This window comes from Mastomys coucha, unplaced genomic scaffold (assembly GCF_008632895.1).
Source record: "Mastomys coucha isolate ucsf_1 unplaced genomic scaffold, UCSF_Mcou_1 pScaffold3, whole genome shotgun sequence".
NCBI classification, from domain to species: domain Eukaryota; kingdom Metazoa; phylum Chordata; class Mammalia; order Rodentia; family Muridae; genus Mastomys; species Mastomys coucha.
The window spans coordinates 19,848,841-19,868,095 of record NW_022196909.1 but is presented as its reverse complement, the minus strand read 5'-3'; the positions used below and the strand labels follow the sequence as shown (position 1 = coordinate 19,868,095).

Below are 19,255 nucleotides of genomic sequence, written 5' to 3'. Positions count from 1 at the left end.
ATAGTTCCCTTGCCACTAGATTTTAAAATGCTCTCATTACAATCATGATGTATCATGAGCATCATATCATGTCATACAGTGTCAGATCACCACTTTCCTTGTCTTTTTCCTTCACTTTGGAGCAAGATCCTTGAGACAATGATTTGACCTCTATGCTAGGTCCTCTGCATTGAACCAAATGTCTGGTCTATAACAGGAGCTTGAAAGTGTAGATTGAACAAATAACAAACACTAGAAAACTCTTTTGGTCAAGCTTTTTCTTCCTTAACATAGGTTGATACTCTCATAATGATGTACAAAACTCACTGCCAGTGCATACTTGACAATGCCATCAATGGGAACTTTGAAGAGGTGAGTTGACTGAATGCTTCTCTATGACATTACCTAAACCTTCACATGCTGTTCCTAAGAAGTTCAATGTGCTCTTTGTTCTACAACTAGATCCAGCATTTCTTACTACACTTTTGGCAAGGAATGCCTGATCATCTCCTTCCCCTGCTTGAAAATCCTGTTATCATTGATATTTTCTGTGTTTGTGACTCAATTCTTTATAAGGTAAGCCTTTTGGGGTGTCTTAAGCATAAAGAATTTATATCCTTAAGTAACACTCTTAGTGCTTGTAACTTATTTATAATTATTTTAAAAAAAATTTATAGTAAACGAAACCAGCTCAATTTCTATTTACAGCTAAGAATAATCTAAAATAAGATATGGTGGCCAATATATGAAAAAATTCATTAATTTTTGTTACTTCTTTGAGGTGTATTCAGATTAACATAATATAGCATCCAATTAATTTCTCAGGGAATAGCAGAATTAGACACCCTCATAGAATTAACACTTTTAAAAAATTGAGTTTAAATGCATTAATACTCAATTTTCTACTTAACCTAATAAGAGATCGTAGGTTTCTTCAGAATGGTCAAAAGAAGTGATCCTGGGAAAGAGGGCCAGGTTGGCCTAGTCAAACAGTTAGTGGGAAGGGGGAGAGTATCTTCCTCAGTTGAGCAGTAAGAAGGCCCAAACGGAAGGGTAAAATGATATTGCAAACTGGGCACTTTAAAATAACCGTACCCGCTTCACGTGCCAAATTGTCATAAGAGAAAATGAAACCTATCATTTGAAAACATCATCAGAGTTGACAAGGTTCAAACCTCCTGGGCAAGGTAGTTGCTTCTGCACTCTCAGCTTTGACGGAAACTAGAGGAAACACCAGCTACATCATTCAGAGGCAACTTTGCAAGCATCTGACAGCTGGCTGGAGAAGGAAAAGAGAGGGACCACACTTTCATCCCCTGTTCAGTAGCTAAAGAGCAAGAGAGATTTCAGAGCTAAGTGCAGGCTATTCCTACCTTTGCTTCAAGCTCACATTGAATGACAAGGGCAAGGACTGCCTTGTTTTGTTTTTTTGCTTTAATTGAATAAAGGCCAGTATTTACAAAGAAAGGTTCAGTTTGCCCTAAACATGATTGTCTGTAATTTCCTTACTACTTAAACAAACAAACAAACCAACAGTCATTGGGAGATAAGAGCTAGTTCTGAATGAACACAGGCAAGGCCTGGGCTCAGGTACATAGCCGTCACCATCACAGTAACAATGTTGGGGCTACAACTCGGCTCCTCTGAGAAAAGGCTCTCATGCCCACCCCACACATAAACTTTTTTTTTTTAATTTTAGTCCAGTGCAACAATGTCCTGATTTTAAGTATCACTGGGTACCTTTAGTTCTCTTCCTCATGATAGAGCCAGAAAGAAACAGAGGACACAGGAAATAAAAGTGTAAGCTGAGCATCTGTGAAGTCTTCATCAACTCACAGAGAACATCCAATATTCAGTCCAGAAAACTTTGTGACTAGCAAGGCTAATTAGCATGTGCAATTCACACTAGGGTGGTTGATTTACCGTCCCATGTGCTCACGGACAACTCACACTCAGTTTGGAGAAGAAAAAAAAAAAGCTAACATTCAGAAAGGAATCATGTTCATCTCTAGGGAGGTAACAAGGAACACTAATCGACAAATGGTGTCCCTCGCGTTAGAAATAATCAGTTTCGGTGCTGGGGATGCAGTTCATTGGGCAGAGTGCAGTCCTAGCGTACTGGAGGCCCTTGTTCAGTTCCCAGCTCTGCCTGGATGATGAGACACAAGTCTGTTCTCCCAGAACTCCAATCCCAATCATTTCTAAAGTTTTATGTTAATCCTGTTTTGCTTTGGTTAAGGTTCTTACAGATGTCCTCATTCCTGCAACAATGCAAGAAATGCCTGAAAGGTATGTTCAGCTTAATAAAGCAGGACAGTCATAAGAATGATGGTTTCACCTCATACGCTGTTCACGCAATCCACTGGCTTGGAACTCATCCTTTTGTCAAAAATACAATTTTAATAAAAGTACATGGGAGGAGTGCGCCTTGGTCTCCATATTTGAGCATCGGTGAATAAAATGTGTAAAATAAAAACCTAAAGTCATTTCAGTGTGAGGCCTGCCAAAGTAAAATCAGTTGGTAATCCAAGCATGATCGACACCAACTAGCTTCTGAAATTATTCAGTGGAGACAAGAAAGTGAATGCATAGGATAGCCAATGGGAAAATAAGCACAATGATAAACTCTATAAGGAAAATTTGGAAAATTCTTAATTACTATATGTTATGATTAATTTATTCTGTACAATCAGGAAGTGGTGTCATGAAATTATGACCTTTCAGAGGGTGGGGTGGCAATCGGGGGAGGGGGGAGGCAACAGGGCTTTGTTCTTGTTTTTTTTTTTTTTTTTTTGGAGGGGAAATTGAGAAAGGAGAAATTATATGACATGTAAATAAAGAAAATATCTAATAAAAAAGAGAAATTATGACTTTTCAGCAAAGAATACAGATCTTGAATACTTTATTTAAAATATATGGGAAGATTTTTCATACAGCCATTTATTTCTCCAGGGTAAAAAACATAGAACTTTGAAGGAGAGGGAAATGACCAAAATTTTCTCTTGAAAACAGTCTAATAAGGAAAGGACTTTTTAAACGGAGGCAACAGACCAACTTATGACTTGACATAGTACTCCAATACAAATTGATTGATAGAAATATATGCCTTTGAAACAATATTATGGGATTATTTTCTTCTTTTTATAAAATAGTTGGCCCTGATCTGATCAATAGTTCCTTTGAATTATCCCTCGTGTATCCAATCTGAATTTGCAAGTACTTATATGTGATAATTCAGTGTCACAGTCAAATAGCTATACTAATTTAGTGGCCAGCAGGTGGTCACGTGACTACTTGAAACAGTAGTCACAGCTGAGATGAGTTAAATCGTATTTTTCGGACCATGTGTCTGTGCGCAATTGAAAAACTAACATCATAATATTAACATAGAGCTTCTTCCAAGAACACACTCACATCAGTTAAGTTCGGCTCTGCGCTTTCCGTTTAAGAGACAACGAACCTCCCTGGCATTCAAAGGATACTATACTTTATTTAATCAACTTTTTTCTTGTGGAATGATAAATAAATGCTGAAATATTTTTCAAGAGTAGATATTGTAATCTCAAAGTTACCATAGATATTGTAATCTCAAAATTACCAAGCGGGGAGCCTGGAGGTAGAGAGAAACTCGGTTAATATCCCAGAGCCAACTAACCCCCAGAGTTTAACCTGGAACTTTGCTTAGTCTTTCCCCTAAGTCTTATCACTGCCACCCACGGGCAAAGCACAGTGACTATCCTCAGATGGCGGCTATGAAGCAAATAGGAAGATTTAGAGTTTTCAACACTTATACGTTCTTATACACACTCTGCCGCAGTCTGCAATTCTCTAAGTTGACTCTAAGTCATATGTTTTTTGGTCATCTGTTGAATAAAATTTAGATGATAAGAATATATTAATAAAACCAATAATAAACATAACATTATGTTGCCAGTATGATATCATCTAAGGAGTCAAAACGTGGAACACAAAGCTGACATACTTTCCAAGAAATTTATTTCACAGAAATTAATTGCATTATGAATCATAATCTGGTCTTATGGGTTGCTACCTTTGTGCTAGGCTCAAACCAGGGCATTTTTCCATGAGTTATTTGTTATAATTCTCAAAATAATCAGATGACCCGATATTGTTCTCAGTCCCATTTAATAGATAAAGATGCTGGAGCTCTAGAGCATTCTGTTTAAGATGATGAATAGCAGCCCTAGGCTGATTCTGTTTGGGCTTCAAACTCATGCTTTTGGAAGAGTAGAAAAGTGTGTTTTTCTGAGTAGCATAGCACCTAACCCAGAGTTTTCATTGCAGCTTATTAACAGATATAAGAAATTTTGCTAAAAATTGGGAACAGTGGGTTGTTTCGTCCTTGGAAAACTTGCCAGAAGCCCTCATTGAGAAGAAAATCGCCATTTTGCGAAGATTTGTGTCTTCTCTGAAGCGACAGACATCTTTCTTGCATCTTGCACAGGTATGGGGTGAGCTGAGAACCTAAGTCACCCAAAATCAAAAGGATTCTTCTGATTAAGGATCTTCCACAATGTGAAGGAAACAAAGCACGCAGCATCAAGATGTAACATGTAACCTAGTGCAAATGCTAGACCTGAGAGGGCACATAGACACAGAATTCTATCTGTATGTCTGTATCTTAGCTAACTACATGGCACAAACATTAATGTCCCAGTTCTGGAAATAGACACAGTGTGGATAATATGATGTATAGTGCGATAGGAAGCTGGATGGAGAGAATTCTGAAATTCTACATTAGTTTTTGCAAAGTTTCTGTGATTCAAAATTATCCCAAAAATTAAAAAAAAAATACTGCTATTGTGATCTCAAAAGAAATATACTGACTGGTACAAGTTAAAGTTGTAAGTAGTAAGACTGTGTCATTCCTTTTTTAGATTTATCTTTTAAATTGGGTATGTGTGTTCTCATGAGTGCAAGCACCTTCAGAGCCCATGGATATTGGATACTCTTGGAGATGGAGTTACAGGTGGTTGTAAACTGACTGACATTGGGTACTGGGGACCAGACTCAGACCCTCTGGAAGAGCAGTGTGTGCTCTCACCTTCCAAGCCATCTCTCTAGCCTGTCTGCATGAAATTCAATGTTCTAAAACCTCCATGCCTTCTGCACTTTACTCTGTCAGACAGGGAGCTGCAAACTAACCCATAGATAGGAATACCACACACAGTTATTACTGTGCTATAATTGTTGGCTTTAGCAAGGTGTTCGGTGTCCTAAATAAAACCAAAAACAACAAAACAACAACAATAACAAAACCTAGTTATAAATGTTTAAATGTTATTTTCCTTTCCTTCCTTTTCCTTTCCTTTCTTTCCTTTCCTTTATATTTCCTTTACCTTTCCTTTCTTTCTCTTTCTTTCTTCCACCCTTCCTTTCTTCCTTTCTTTCTTTCTTTCTTTCTTTCTTTCTTTTTCTTTTCTGTTTGGTTGGTTTGGTTTAGTTTTCTAAGAAAGGATCTTGTGTGTGTGTGTGTGTGTGTGTGTGTGTGTGTGTGTGTGTGTGTGTGTTTGTGTGTGTGTGTGTGTTTGTGTGTGTGTAGCCCTGACTGTCCTGGAACTTGTTTCATAGACCAGACTGGCCTTGGTCTGCCTCCTGAGTGCTGAGATTAAAGACACAGGCCACCACCACCCCAGCTTTAAAATGTTATTTTTAATTTAATACTTTAAAATCCCTTGCTTTGTGAAGATGGATCAAAAAATGTTATTTTCATTTTCTAAATCTTAAAAGAAATATCAAATCTGTCTCACTAACAATCATGTGTTTCAGTTCTCTTAACATGAGTAAGAAGTTTGACCAGAGGAGATAATTCAGTCAATAGAGCATTTGCCATGCAACCTGAGGACCAACACCCACACAGAAGCCAGGCATGGCAGCAGCTTATACCTGGACAGCTGGTCCGGGGAAGACAAAGAGACATGGATCCCAGGGCCTTTCTGGCCTGCCAGTCTAGCAGATTCAGTGAGTTCCAGGTTCAGTGAAAGACTCTATCTCAAAAAAAAATGGTGTGGAAACAGACTAAGGAAGACACCCAATACAGAACACAGACCTCCACACTGACACATGCATAGACATAAATATGAATGTGTATTTACACAGAGACACACTCAAGAGAGAAATTGTTTGTGGTTGTTTTTCTTCAAGAAACTACTTTAATCAAAGATAAAAAAAAATTCTAAGTAGACTATAATTGATATATTTTATTGTCTTTTTTGACTATGTGCAGATTGCTCGACCAGCTCTCTTTGACCAGCACGTGGTGAATGCCATGGTATCTGATATTGAAAAGGTTGACTTAAATAGTATTGGATCTCAGGCTCTTCTGACCATATCCAACAGCACAGACACGGAATCTGACATCTACAGCGAACGTGAGTCTGCTTAGGCTAACAATAGAATCTCCTAACTTTGATACTAGTGACCTCTTGGTAGGTAATGTAACTGGGAGGTTATGCGATGCATTGTACGATATTTAAGGGCAACATCCATCACTGTGTACTAGGTGCTACATGAACCACTCCATCCAGTTATGACAACCAAAATTGCCTCTAGATCAGAGGTTCTCAACCTGCAGGTTGTGACCCCTTTTAGGAGTGGGGAAGATCAATGACCCTTTCATGGGGTTGCATATCATATATCCTCAATATCAGATACTTACACTACAATTCATATTAATAACAAATTGCAGCTATGGAGTAGCAATGAAAATAATTTTATGGCTGGGGGTCATGGTAACATGTATTAGAAAGGTTGAGAACCACTGCTCTAGGTGATGCTGAATGTCTCAGCAAAATTATAGCTATTGAAGAAACTCTTACATAAACATTTTTAACTAAAAACACTCTCTTTTAAAAGTATATTTACTGTGTGAAATATTGAAGAAAAGAAAAGTAACTGATTATTTCACTGCCTAGAAATAACCAAAATAACCCGGAAGCAATACAAATGGCGTTGAGTTTTCTGAATTTTCTTCCACTCACATATGTTGTATGAACACATTTGTATGGAACACGTTTCCATGCCCCTGTCATTGTACAGCATGTGAAACATATAAAGATTGTGTGTCAATACAATGCTATTAAAAGCAGAGATTTTTATCCAGGATTAGGCTACTTGACAGTTAACATAACCCATGTGTGTCACTACATAGCTGTGCTCAATACCAAGGTGTAGCAGGAGCAGACTATTTTCCCATCACTTTCTGTCTGCCAGACAGAACTGTCCCGTCTATAGAATATGGCTCTAGCAATGGCTTGTTCTTAGAGTACAGCATCAAGCCTCATTTCTGTTGGAAGAAATGCTATGTTATGTCTTGTGGTTTAGAAGACCTCAAACTCTTCAATGACAATCCTAGTCTGTCCCCTTAAATTTTATTAAGGTTGTTATCTGTGTAAATGGCTCAGTTCTTTAGCACTGGACTTAATTTGTAGAAGATAAAGAGTCTTTCAGAAAGCAGAAAATCAACAAGCCTCATTTGGGCTATTCATTAGCTTTTGACTCATCTAATGAGTTACTTTCATCAAATGGAAGTACTGAATTAAAAAGGAATATTCACTATATTTCTTATTCCCATCAAGAACATGTGTTAATGTACATATTTAAAGTACATACCTATACTTCGGTATATCCCAAGACAGATACACTGATGATTACATTAAATATTTTTGTTACCATTATCAGGATAAAACATTAACTCATGTCACACATTTATCCATCTCCATTTCCCCTTTATGTCATACATTACTAATGTTTTATAGTTCAAGGATGTATCTTGGGTTCAAGGTGGTTGTAACGTATTTTAATTTTTAATTATCAACTACTAATTGCTCACATATGTATGTAATGTATGTTATTTATATTTACCCTTAATTACCGCTCTCTCTCTCCCACTCCCTCTGATACACTTTCTCTACCCAACTATTCTCTCTCTACTCTCCTCCCCTTCTGCTTGTCTCCCTCTTCCTTTTTCCCCTCCTCCTCCCCATCTTTCCCCATCCTCCCACACCTTTACCTCCTCCTCCTCCCCCTCCTCTTCCTCTTGTTTTTGACATGGTAGATGACTCTATCACTGTATTCCAAGAACTGAAGGATCTCCTTAAGAAGAATGCTACAGTGGAGGCATTTATTGAATGGTTGGATACTGTTGTAGAACAGAGAGTTATTAAGGTACTTTTATTAACAATTCAGAAAATATTTTTAAGAGAAAAAAATGCTAACCTGGCTGTAATCTTTTGATCGGTGTGGAAAACATCCAGACAGTGTATTTTTAAACCATGTTTTGTGTAGAAAATGGAGCCGACCTAGATGGCTATCAACAGATAAATAGGTAAGTAAAATGTGGTACCATATGTAGTGTGGAATTAAAAATCAAGTGAAGCAATCCAAACTCAAAAAAGCAATACCACATGTTCTTCCTCATACATGATCCTGGGCCTGAAAATGCATATGCATCACAGTATAACTGTCTATAAATCCAAGAAAGGAAGCCAAGAAATGGGTGAAAACAGGTGAATAGAAAGGATGGGGTGGGAAAAGGACAAGTTAGAAAAAGAGGTAAGAGACTCGGGTGGAGGAGTCAGGGGAACGTGACTCGGGAACGTGACTCAGGGGAACGTGAATGTAGCAATAGAAGAGGAAAGAAACATCTAGTAAAATAAACTTTGTTTAACAATGCCATAATGATACTTAATACCATGTATGTTAGTTTAAAATTTTAAAATGCTTTGTAAAGATTTTGAAACCATATAAAATTCAATGACCTAAATATCAAAATTGGAAACATGACTGGTTTGAAAGCATTAGACATGGAGTCTGTTCTGTTTCTTTCTTAATCTAAAGCTACAGACTGCTATTTTTTTCTGTATCAGTGTTTAAAGTTACACCTGTATGAGAGTATTTAGGTTAAAAATAAACCTAGAAACTAAAAAGATTTGAGTCTTTCCAAAAAAGTAGATTTTATTAAGACTGACTGGACCTGTGATCTTATGCATTTGAAATTCTGATTCTGAAAGGTCACAATTTTACGCTTTCTGTTTGGTTTCTTCAACTCTTTCAGTTAACCTCCAAGTCATCCATCATGAAGAGAGGCATTGAGAACAAATATGTCCCTCACTAGCTGGCTCAAGCTGCTCCATATCAAGGGAACTGGTTATAGTCTGGGGACTTTTTGTTCTGGAAGGAAAACAGACTCTCGCTCAGGACCAGGGAAGCCAGTTAATCATTTACAGAAAAGTGCAACCCTCGCTTTATACATTACCGTCTGTCCTTCTTAAAGCTTCATTTTTTTTTAAAGAAGATAAAAATAACCTGTAAATTATTTCAACTTATAGTTTAATTCTAATAGGAAACTAAGCTATAAAGAGTAAAGATGCAGTGCCTTTAAAAAGGCAAAACAGAACAAACACAACCACAGGCTGAAGTTAAAATATTCCTGGACAAATCACTTTATTTGATGAAATAAGTGTGAAGCCATACCATCTATCTGCTTATCAGACAGTTTCTCTGCCTAGTCACCTGAACAGGGCACATGTGCAGTGAGAAGACAGATTTCACAGCTTCGGTTTTTCTTTTCTTTTTTAGATGAGCAAACAAAACGGAAGATCTCTGAAGAAGAGGGCTCAAGACTTTCTGCTCAAATGGAGCTTTTTCGGTGCCCGTGTAATGCATAATCTTACCTTGAACAACGCAGCAAGCTTTGGTATCCAGTGTGTTTTACAATGACTGATTGCTGAATGATTTCACTCACTCCCTAGTCATCCGTTTTCAACGGCTGGCTACTTACTTTTTCCTTCTCCAAACACATCTGAGTACCAACCACGTTGAGAAGGACAGTTAGATCTCCCTTTGGGAACCAGACTTCTGTAGTACTAACTCCTAACAGTTTCTCTGATTGAGGCATTACCTAAACCAGTCTGAGAAGTGTTCTCTACATAAAGCATGGGTGTTTGAGGAGATGATGCAAATAAAAACAGTTTACATAAATCATGAGTAGAAGTGCTTGCCTAGATTTTCTCCATAAAACAAGCAAATAAAAAACAATAGTTGAGACATTCTCCTGGGGAACTATTCTAGGTGTAGCATGGCCACAATTTCTGTCTTTCCCAGGTACCCATATCGCTGCACTTGATGAACCAATGTGTAACTTGGAAGGCAAAGGCACCTATGTTTCTGAACTGTCTAACCTGATCTTTCAACCCATAATGAAGTTAATCCCACAATTGGGCTAATTTCACTTTTTCAAAAATTGCATATCTACTTTGCCCTGAACTTTCTGAACTTGCTAATTCTGAATTACAGTATGAGTGTTATTGACATTGACTTGCATTTTAAGAACTTTTCATAATACTGATCAGGTTAGGGTCAACTAAGGTTTCATTTAGGGTTCGATGGGATTAAAGTCGGATAATGGGTTGAAAGGTCAACAAGAAATAAATTATTAAATTTAGTTTTAAAATTTCATAATTTAATTTAATAATTAGAATCACTTTTCTTATATTTCAAGTTTCTTAATATGCAGAGCACCAAAGCCCAACTTTAGCACGAAGAAAGACTTTTGTTAGGAAATCCATTGAACAGTTCAAAGAAGGTTAGACTTTCCAGTCCACCTTTTGCATGAAAATGACTCATTTGTTTTTATTTTTAAATCAAATATGGCTCAGGCTGGAGAGACACCTTATTTGATAAAATTTTCAGACAATATTGGCCATCGTCTAATTATTTAGTACAAAGTAAACAGGAATGAAGCAGAAGAAAGCTCCCTCGCCCCTGGTTAAAGCTTATCATGTTCCAGTGTGTGCCCTCTTAAAGCATAAAGCCTGCCTCACTTTCATCCGACTTTTCCTTTGATGTAATTAGTGGCCAAAGGGCTGGCAGGACAGTGCACACAGGGAGCTGGGCAGGAGGTACACAGAAAGATTACAGACCCAAGTTAAGCATGTTGGTCTTAGCAGGTCATTGAAAGTCCAACACGTGTTTATTTATTTCAGTTGTTCCTTGTAAAGTGCGGTGAGATGGTCACAAAGATAACGTTTTTCCCTTTTCCTTTTTTTCCCCTCCTTCCCCTTTTTGCCCCTGTCCATTCCCCCTCTTCTATACCCTAGGCTCTTTCCATTTGATCCGGATGCTTCTGGATGAGTACATTCTCCTGGCCATGGAGACTCAGTTTAATAATGACAAAGAGCAGGAACTACAGAATTTATTGGACAAGTATATGAAGAACTCTGGTAATTTGAATGGCCATTACCCTTTTCATATCTCTTTGTTTAGGTCTCAGTTTAAGGATCTGCGGGGTACACAAGTGGGTTCATAGTAGTCTCAGTTTTCCTCCACGCTCAGTACTACTAGGATTGTATCTGAAAACTAGTGGGGAGCACCCTTTCCTCTCCATGTAGACACAGTAGTGAAAGTTCCTCAGTGGAAACGGGAAGTTTACAACTTACGTTCTGAGACTTTCGGTGAAGTTAAAGAGAAGTCTCCCATATTCTCCTCACAAATCATTGTAGTTCAAGGCAACACATGTAGAAAGGCAGGAGTCTAGTGAAAAAGAGGCTAGCCCATTTGTGGTGAGAAGCCTGCATTCTGAAGACTGTTTTAGCCCAGAATGGATTGGTCAGTGCCCTTCAGAATCTACCTACACACACTCAACTAGTGAGCCCGGCAGCATCACTAGCCACCAAAGCCTCCAACTGGTTTCCTATGGAAAATATTATACAGGAGTTTCCAGATTCGTTACTCAACAAGGAGCCACGTTCATTGTCTTTTGCTTGGGCTTGTCAATAAGGAGTATCGTGTAATCTCATCTGCATCACTTTAAAATAATCTTTCTAGATGCGAGTAAAGCTGCCTTCACAGCTTCCCCAAGCTCGTGCTTTCTAGCCAACCGAAATAAGGGCAGCTCACTTTCCAGTGACCCTGTGAAGAACGAAAGTCATGTCGAGACATCCTACGTCCCTCTGCCTTCCAGCCAGCCTGGAGCTGTACCCCCTGCGCTGCACCCATTCCCAGCCGAGAACACTGAGAGCATGCCACTCCCAGGTATGTGGGGAAGCAATAAAGAACCCCTTAACAGACTTTCCAACACATCGCAGAAGACCCATTCTTTCATTTCTCTCAACACTCCCAGGGATGCCACAGAGAAAAATATTCTAGCTGACATTTTAGAAAATATTTTAAATTTATGGGTTTATATTTACGATTCTAGCAATTACCATTCATATTTATATCATTACAAATGTAGTTATTACACACATGGATGGCAACTCATATCAAGTATGACTAGGTTTCTTCATTTAATAGAAGAAAACATATCTCAGATATGCATAAAATCCCTAAGATACTTTGAAGATAAAATGTGGACAGCTTTTCGGGCATGGTGGCACACATCTGTAAGCCCAGCACTCAAGAGACTGAGGTAAGAAGGTCATGAGTTCAATCTGGGCTGGGTTGGATAGCAAAACCCTGCCATTAAAAACTGTGTTGCTGGGCACAGAATTGGCTTAGTGGTTAAGAGCACTTGTTGTACCCACATGGAGGCTCACCACCTCCTCCAGCATCAGGCATGCATGCGGTAGACAGATGTACATGCAGACAAAACACTCATACAAACAAAATAACAAAAAAAGAAAAATTTTAGAATAGGATTGCTTATTTGATTTTGGCTTCAGTGAGATTTCTCTTCCAGCCATTTTAGGACAAAGATGCAATAATTTTGTGCTTTATAGCAAAATAAACTTTCAGTGACTTGAATGAAATGTCAGTTTATTTTAAACATAGTATTGACTCTTGGACTGTTACAAAAGTCCCACTTTATAGATTAATTAATTGGGCACACAGAATGTTAAAAAAAAAAAAGAGGGGACTTATGATGCTGTGGCTAAACTATATCCATTGAAAGCCACAGGCTCAGGGAGTGAAAGACATTGATGAATCCTTGCCTACCAGTGGTGTTGGTGTGCTGTGTTCAGGTGACTGTGAAACAGTGGGCATTGTGATGTTAGTGCATTTTTCTATTACTAAAAGTCAAATCATTATCCATTCATTTTGGGTTTTGTTATGGTACAGTGTGGGTATCACACTGCATTTCCCTTCATATTTGTGAGTTAGTTTTTAATTAAGATATTTTTCTTACAATATGTTTTGATCATGTTATTCCCTTTCTTTACACCTCCTAGCTCCTTCCAGCTCCCCCCAATCCTCCTGAATTTCCCTGAACCCCTGATTCTATGATTGTGAATTTGCGTGCAATACATATTCTCCAGGTACTTACAGGAGGGAGGCACTAAGTTAGAACAAAAGGTATATTAATAAACCATGTGAATACTTTTATAGACATGATCTCATATACTTACTCTACCACAAATAGAATGGTCTCACTCTTTTTTTCCAGGTCAAATAGAGCTTTCACAAAGTTCTGGCCATCTGATGACACCACCTATTTCCCCAGCCATAGCAAGCCGAGGAAGTGTCATTAACCAAGGGCCAATGGCGGGCAGACCCCCGAGTGTGGGCACAGTTCTCTCAGCTCCAACACACTGCTCAACATATGCAGAACCAATTTATCCTACTCTCCCTCCAGCCAACCATGACTTTTATGGGACCAACTCTAACTATCAGACTGTGTTTAGGACACAGTCTCACCCTGCGTCCAGCCTCTATGCTCACCGTGCAGAGCATGGGCGGTGCATGGCCTGGAATGAACAGCAGCTTTCTAGAGACTTCTTTGGCGGCAGTTGTGCTGGGTCTCCGTACAATTCCAGGCCACCTTCCGGTTATGGACCATCCCCCCACACACAAGAGTCACACAGCATGCAGTTTCTGAACACAGGAAGCTTCAGTTTCCTTAATAATGCAGGAGCTGGCAGCTGCCAAGGATCAACATTGCCTTCTAATTCTCCTAATGGTATGTAACTTTTAATGATGATTTTTGGCCTTTGAGAAGGCAGCAAGGCAAAATCTGACATTGAGTTTCACCTCTATTGAGTATCATATCCAGTAAAAAAAAAAAAAATGTAAAAATCATAGAATCTTAGCTGCTTTTAGAGTGCATCTGCCACACCCAAACATATTCCTTTATTCTTGTGGCTTTATTAAAGTTTTTTTTTTATATATGATTTTTAAAAAGTCAAACCTTATGCTAGATACATTCAAAAAGGGAATATTCTGTCCTTTAAAAATATTTTCAATGGAGATTATCTCTTTTAGAGAATTAACAGTATATTTTAAGGATTGCCTCTAAAACCAATATTATCTATTTATTTAAAAATAAAAGAAAACAAAAAAAAACCTGAAGTTGAGATTGAAAGATTGTTGCACTTATCAAACTTTTAAAAATACTTTCTCCTAAGTCTAGGCCTGTGTTCATTCATGAACATGATTCTGTAAGTAGAAATTTTGTTTGAGAAGTATTATGATTTAAAGGACTAGCAGTACTTGTATGTTCATAGATATGCTTTATAGATTAAGATGTGGAAAATGTGGAAAATGTATAGTCAGTTTCAAAGTGAATAATATGGCAGTTATCTATTAATTAAAAATCTATCATAGTAAGCCATACTCTATACTAAAGCATAAGTTCAAGTCTCGAGCTAATAGAAATCATACTGACTATTTGATATTTTTTAGGACTACACCCAGCTATGTTGTTTCTTTTGCCTTTCCTGGAATGACTCAGTATCTAGCGAATAGAATATTCTCAACCTGTTCCATTCTAGGATACTATGGAAACAATATAAACTACTCAGAGGCACATAGGCTTGGATCGATGGTGAACCAACACGTTTCAGTCATCAGCACCGTTCGCTCCCTGCCTCCCTACAGTGATATCCACGATCCACTTAACATTTTAGATGACAGCAGCCGGAAGCAGAACAACTCATTTTATGCAGACCCATCCTCTCCTGTTGCATGCCGTACTCCTGTAGTAGGTAAATTGTTTTCGTAGTCATTAAAAGCCTTTTTAAGAAGTGATGAACTTTAGCTATGCAGAATGACCTGGCAGGGGGCGGAGGGGAGGATGTTCAATGAACTAGGCATGCATGGCCCTAAGGTAATTTTATCATTATATTGTTACGTTTTTGTGTTTGAGTAAAGAATAAATTTCCATTTCTCATTCTTTGAAATGATTAGTACACACCTTTTTAAAAGATCTGTTGTTTTGTCCAGAAATAATAACATATTTATTAGGTATAAAAATTTTACTTCAGCTTGTCAAAGGCATTTGAAATGATAGTGAACTATATGAGAAGAAAAAAATGATACATTTTCCTCATTTTCTCATGACCATCATTGGACTCACTAGGAAGTGTCAAGAGTAATCTTTGGACCCCATAATCACCATTACCACCCCATACCACTCTGAGTATTTATAGTGGTAAACAAAAATCCTGTAATGGTGGCAGCTAGTATTTTCTCAGTCTCTTGTAAAATGAGATTGAATACCCTTGCAGAAACTGTTGCTGTTTTTTATTGTTATATATAACATATAAGTCAAATCAACATGAGCAAATCAGTGTGCCTTCCATGAAATCTTCTAGCTGCTTCTTCCAATCTTAGCCTCATCTATGAAGGTGCTAGATGCATGACCTAGTTGGCTGCCCAGAAGAAACTTAGCAAATCAATGTTGGTGGACGAGTCCAAATAAATCTAGGGGCTTCAGGTATGGCTCTGGTAGTAGAACACTTACTTGCCTGTCATGTGTGAAGGCCAGGGTTTGACTTCTAGCACCAAGCTAACAACCTTAAATATATACATACATATAGTCTACTTTAATTAATAAGTTATTTCTGATAACATAAGTATTGAACCTGAAGCAGTATATACATTTAGTTTCGAAAACTAATAATGAAGTATCACCGAGAAAGTGTACATCCATCACGTATCAAAAGGAGTGTTGATGTTTATATGAGACGCCTGAAATCTTTAATGGAATTCACTTTTATAGTAGTGTAAGTGAAGGGCACATGACACCCAATAGAAGCACTGAGAAGATGAAATAAATTCCATCTCTCATCGCTCAGTGTACTTTTCCAATAATTCAATAGGAAGTACTTCTTCCCTTCCTGTAGCCGTCACAAGTGTGCCCTGAGCAGTCTAGTAGCTCATCTCCTGCTATCTGCTAACAGTCATTGCTTCTAGGTTACTCTAATGAAGCAGAAAATTGCACTTCAGGAAGTGTCCTCACCATCAGACTAAAATGTACCGTGTTGCTATTGTTACTATTAGTTCTGTTTACTTGTAGAGATAATGGAAGCTTTGATGGAACACAGCTTGGAAGTATGGTGGATTCTAAGCTTTAGCTGTCAGCGTGGCTAATGAACAGATTGCAAAACGGGGCATCAGAGTGAAAGAGGAAAGAGAACAAGTGAATAAGCCCAGTGGGGCCTGGACTCATTCTGTCCTCATTAGTTAGGAAGCCTTCTCCTTAGAGATAGAGAGCACATTGCCTTGACAAGGGAGTGGATCAACCACACAAGAAGGAAGTAGACCTCTTGAACATGTTAAGGAAGGTTTTTAGAGCAACTATATATCAGATCCTAGGTAGGAGGATACAGAGATAATCAGGACATAGTTTCTTCTTGGACAAAGTTAATGTTCTAGAATGGGGAGAGTAAGGCAATAAATACACAAATGAATACATTACAAAGATAATTTCATTAGAAAGATAAACTACTACATGTTTTCTCTCATATGTGAAATCTGTATATGTATGTGTGTTTGTGTGTGTGTGTGTGTGTGTGTGTGTGTGTGTGAGAGAGAGAGAGAGAGAGAGAGAGAGAAGGAAAGAGAGTGGAGAGGGAGAGAAAGAGAAAGAGAAAGAGAGAGATACACTTATATATGTGTATGAATGTAGATCATGAAGGATCATGAGAAAGGAGGAAGAACTCTTAATAGACATGGAACATATATAGTAATGGAATGCAAGTGATGGAATTAATTGGGGAAGAAGGAACCAGCTGGAGAGGGATCAGAGTATGGGGAAGGTCAGTGGGGGATGGGAAGAAATCAGAACAAGTATAAAGACTATATATAGTGAATATAGCATATGTGGATATGCTATGATAAAATCCATTACTTGAAATACTTAAAATGGTTTATTAAAAGTTAATTTAAAGTTTTTTTGAACTATGTAAATTGGTGACTGGCAAAGTGGGAGCTCTCTGAGGCAGATGTCAGGAATGGAATCCTGAGGCAGAGACACTTGAATTGAGAGCTGGGAAATCCAGACACACTGAAAATCAGATGAAGAAGATCTAGACAGAAGAAAACAGTCATTACAGAACCTCTGAATTCAGGGGGGAAAGTTGCAAATATCAGTGATTAGAAAGAAAAAAATCAATGTGTCTTGAGAAGTTAAACATATGAGAGAGTGGAACAGAGTAAATTTCAAAAGTCAGTTCATGTAGAATTTTGTGAATCACAGCAAGAAGCCTGGATTTTGTTCCTAGAGTATAAGTCGTGGTCATCAGATAGAAGAGTAGAAACTGCTTTACATATCAGCATGATCTTCCTAGCTCTTCTCCAAAAGGTGAGAGACTGAGGCTGCTATGTAAGTCTAGGGAGAGATGGCCATCAGAGGTGCAGACAGGAGGAAAAAATAGTGAAGACATATTTTAGTGACAGAATGTAATATGATATTGTGTTTTCTCTGTGAAATATGTAGAAATGATACATAGGAGAACAACAAGTGGGAAAATCAAAGAAAACATTATCATTCTGGTGAATCATATAGACTTGTACCTAAAACTGCTTGTATGTGCTAGATTAAAAAAATATATATATAAGGTTCAAAGTAAGTGGAATTTATAGAATACAGAATACATCAATTAGTTCTTAACTGTTTTAATTGTTTGTGATTTTCCCTTGTAGCTTCCAACTTGCAAACCCAGATTCCTTCGTCCTCATCCCAGTGTATGTATGGAACTTCCAATCAGTATCCAATGCAAGATAATCTGGACTCCGGTGCAGCAAGCAACAGAGAAATGGTGTCCTCTTTACCACCTATCAACACCGTGTTTATGGGGACAGCAGCTGGAGACACTTAAACGAACACTATAGAATGCAGTTGAAACCCCAACGCTCTGCTGCCTTGATGTCATTATCTACCCCCAGCTGCCAGGAGAAACGAGAAGGGGGAAGGCGCAGTGGCTGAATGTTACTTTCAGGTCACTGCTGTGCCTGCCTGACAGCTCCATAGTGAATGGAGATACTTGTATTGCACACAAAAAGGATAAAATGTGAAGTCACTATTAATTATAACTTCAAATACTATCAAATGAAGCCAATGGAAATTTAAAGATGCAGATGCTACAAAGATGTAATATTTCACTTTCTAACTTATTGAAAAATCTCTATTTTCCTCCACCTTTGGTTTCTAAAAGAAGAAAAGTATATTCAATGCCTTCACAATATCTTTAATTTATAATCATTGTTTACTATCACTTATTTGACCAAAGTCAAATGTCTAAGTTCTACCTCCTGTGGAAATGTTTACAAGGTCAAGACTTTATTGTATGTAACTTAGACCCATGTGGCTTGACCTTCTATTCCTGTGCACTAGCGTGGTGATTTCTGTTACATAGTAGTGTTCTAATTCTATGTAACTGAAGAGAAATGATAAACACTTTCCTTCTTTATTTAAAATGATAAGAGGAAATAAAAAAAGAATGTATGGAGACATTTTCAAAGCTGTGATTGCTTTTGGGATTGATACTTTTTCTGAAGGATGTGGAGACTTCAGGCCAAAGTATTATGGGTATGAAATGAAAGAATAAATAAAGCTTGCTGCTTAAGACACTAATTCTAGAGTGTTTGTATATCAGACTCCTGACTATACATATTAATAAATTAGGTTTAGACTGTTTAATATTTCTCTTTTTAAAAGAAGTTTTTATTGATTATTTTTCTAATAAACTGGAAAGGGGTAATGGGTATCCAGAGATAATCCAGATACAAAGTCTGGTTCAGAGTGAATTACATGTAAGCTAATGCAACTGGCAGCACCATCTATTTACATCTGTTCCTTTTTTTTTCATATGTTGTGGCTCTAAGATTGATTGCCCTTTTCTAGAAGACTTCCATTAACTATACAATAATCTCTTAGTAGTGTGCCCACTTAGCAGCATACAGTATGATCTAACAAGCAAGCAGAGAGAGTTTGCAGTATTAACAAATCACAAGAATTATGACGTATTCTATTCCTTTCACTATTAATTTGGTATGATTACAAAGAAGGATGAAACTATAGGCTTGGAATGCAATA

The 19,255-nt window shown here is 37.8% G+C and overlaps 1 protein-coding gene across 3 annotated transcripts in view; it reads left to right on the top strand.

The window, feature by feature from the left end:
• Rfx6 (regulatory factor X6) overlaps positions 1-18,793 on the top strand; it is a 51,170-nt gene extending 32,377 nt beyond the window's left edge. For 2 of the 3 annotated variants that reach the window (XM_031347180.1, XM_031347182.1), the window contains 12 exons: positions 274-351; positions 442-555; positions 2,219-2,268; positions 4,285-4,444; positions 6,227-6,371; positions 8,057-8,166; positions 9,580-9,697; positions 11,100-11,222; positions 11,827-12,033; positions 13,385-13,897; positions 14,709-14,921; positions 17,863-18,793. In XM_031347180.1, coding sequence (XP_031203040.1) covers positions 274-351; positions 442-555; positions 2,219-2,268; positions 4,285-4,444; positions 6,227-6,371; positions 8,057-8,166; positions 9,580-9,697; positions 11,100-11,222; positions 11,827-12,033; positions 13,385-13,897; positions 14,709-14,921; positions 17,863-18,038 — 2,007 coding nt within the window. In that variant the 3' untranslated portion in view covers positions 18,039-18,793. Of the gene's footprint in view, positions 1-273; positions 352-441; positions 556-2,218; positions 2,269-4,272; positions 4,445-6,226; positions 6,372-8,056; positions 8,167-9,579; positions 9,698-11,099; positions 11,223-11,826; positions 12,034-13,384; positions 13,898-14,708; positions 14,922-17,862 lie in introns of all 3 variants that reach the window. The other variant, XM_031347181.1, reaches the window with a different exon arrangement.
• Positions 18,794-19,255: the final 462 nt, after the last annotated feature.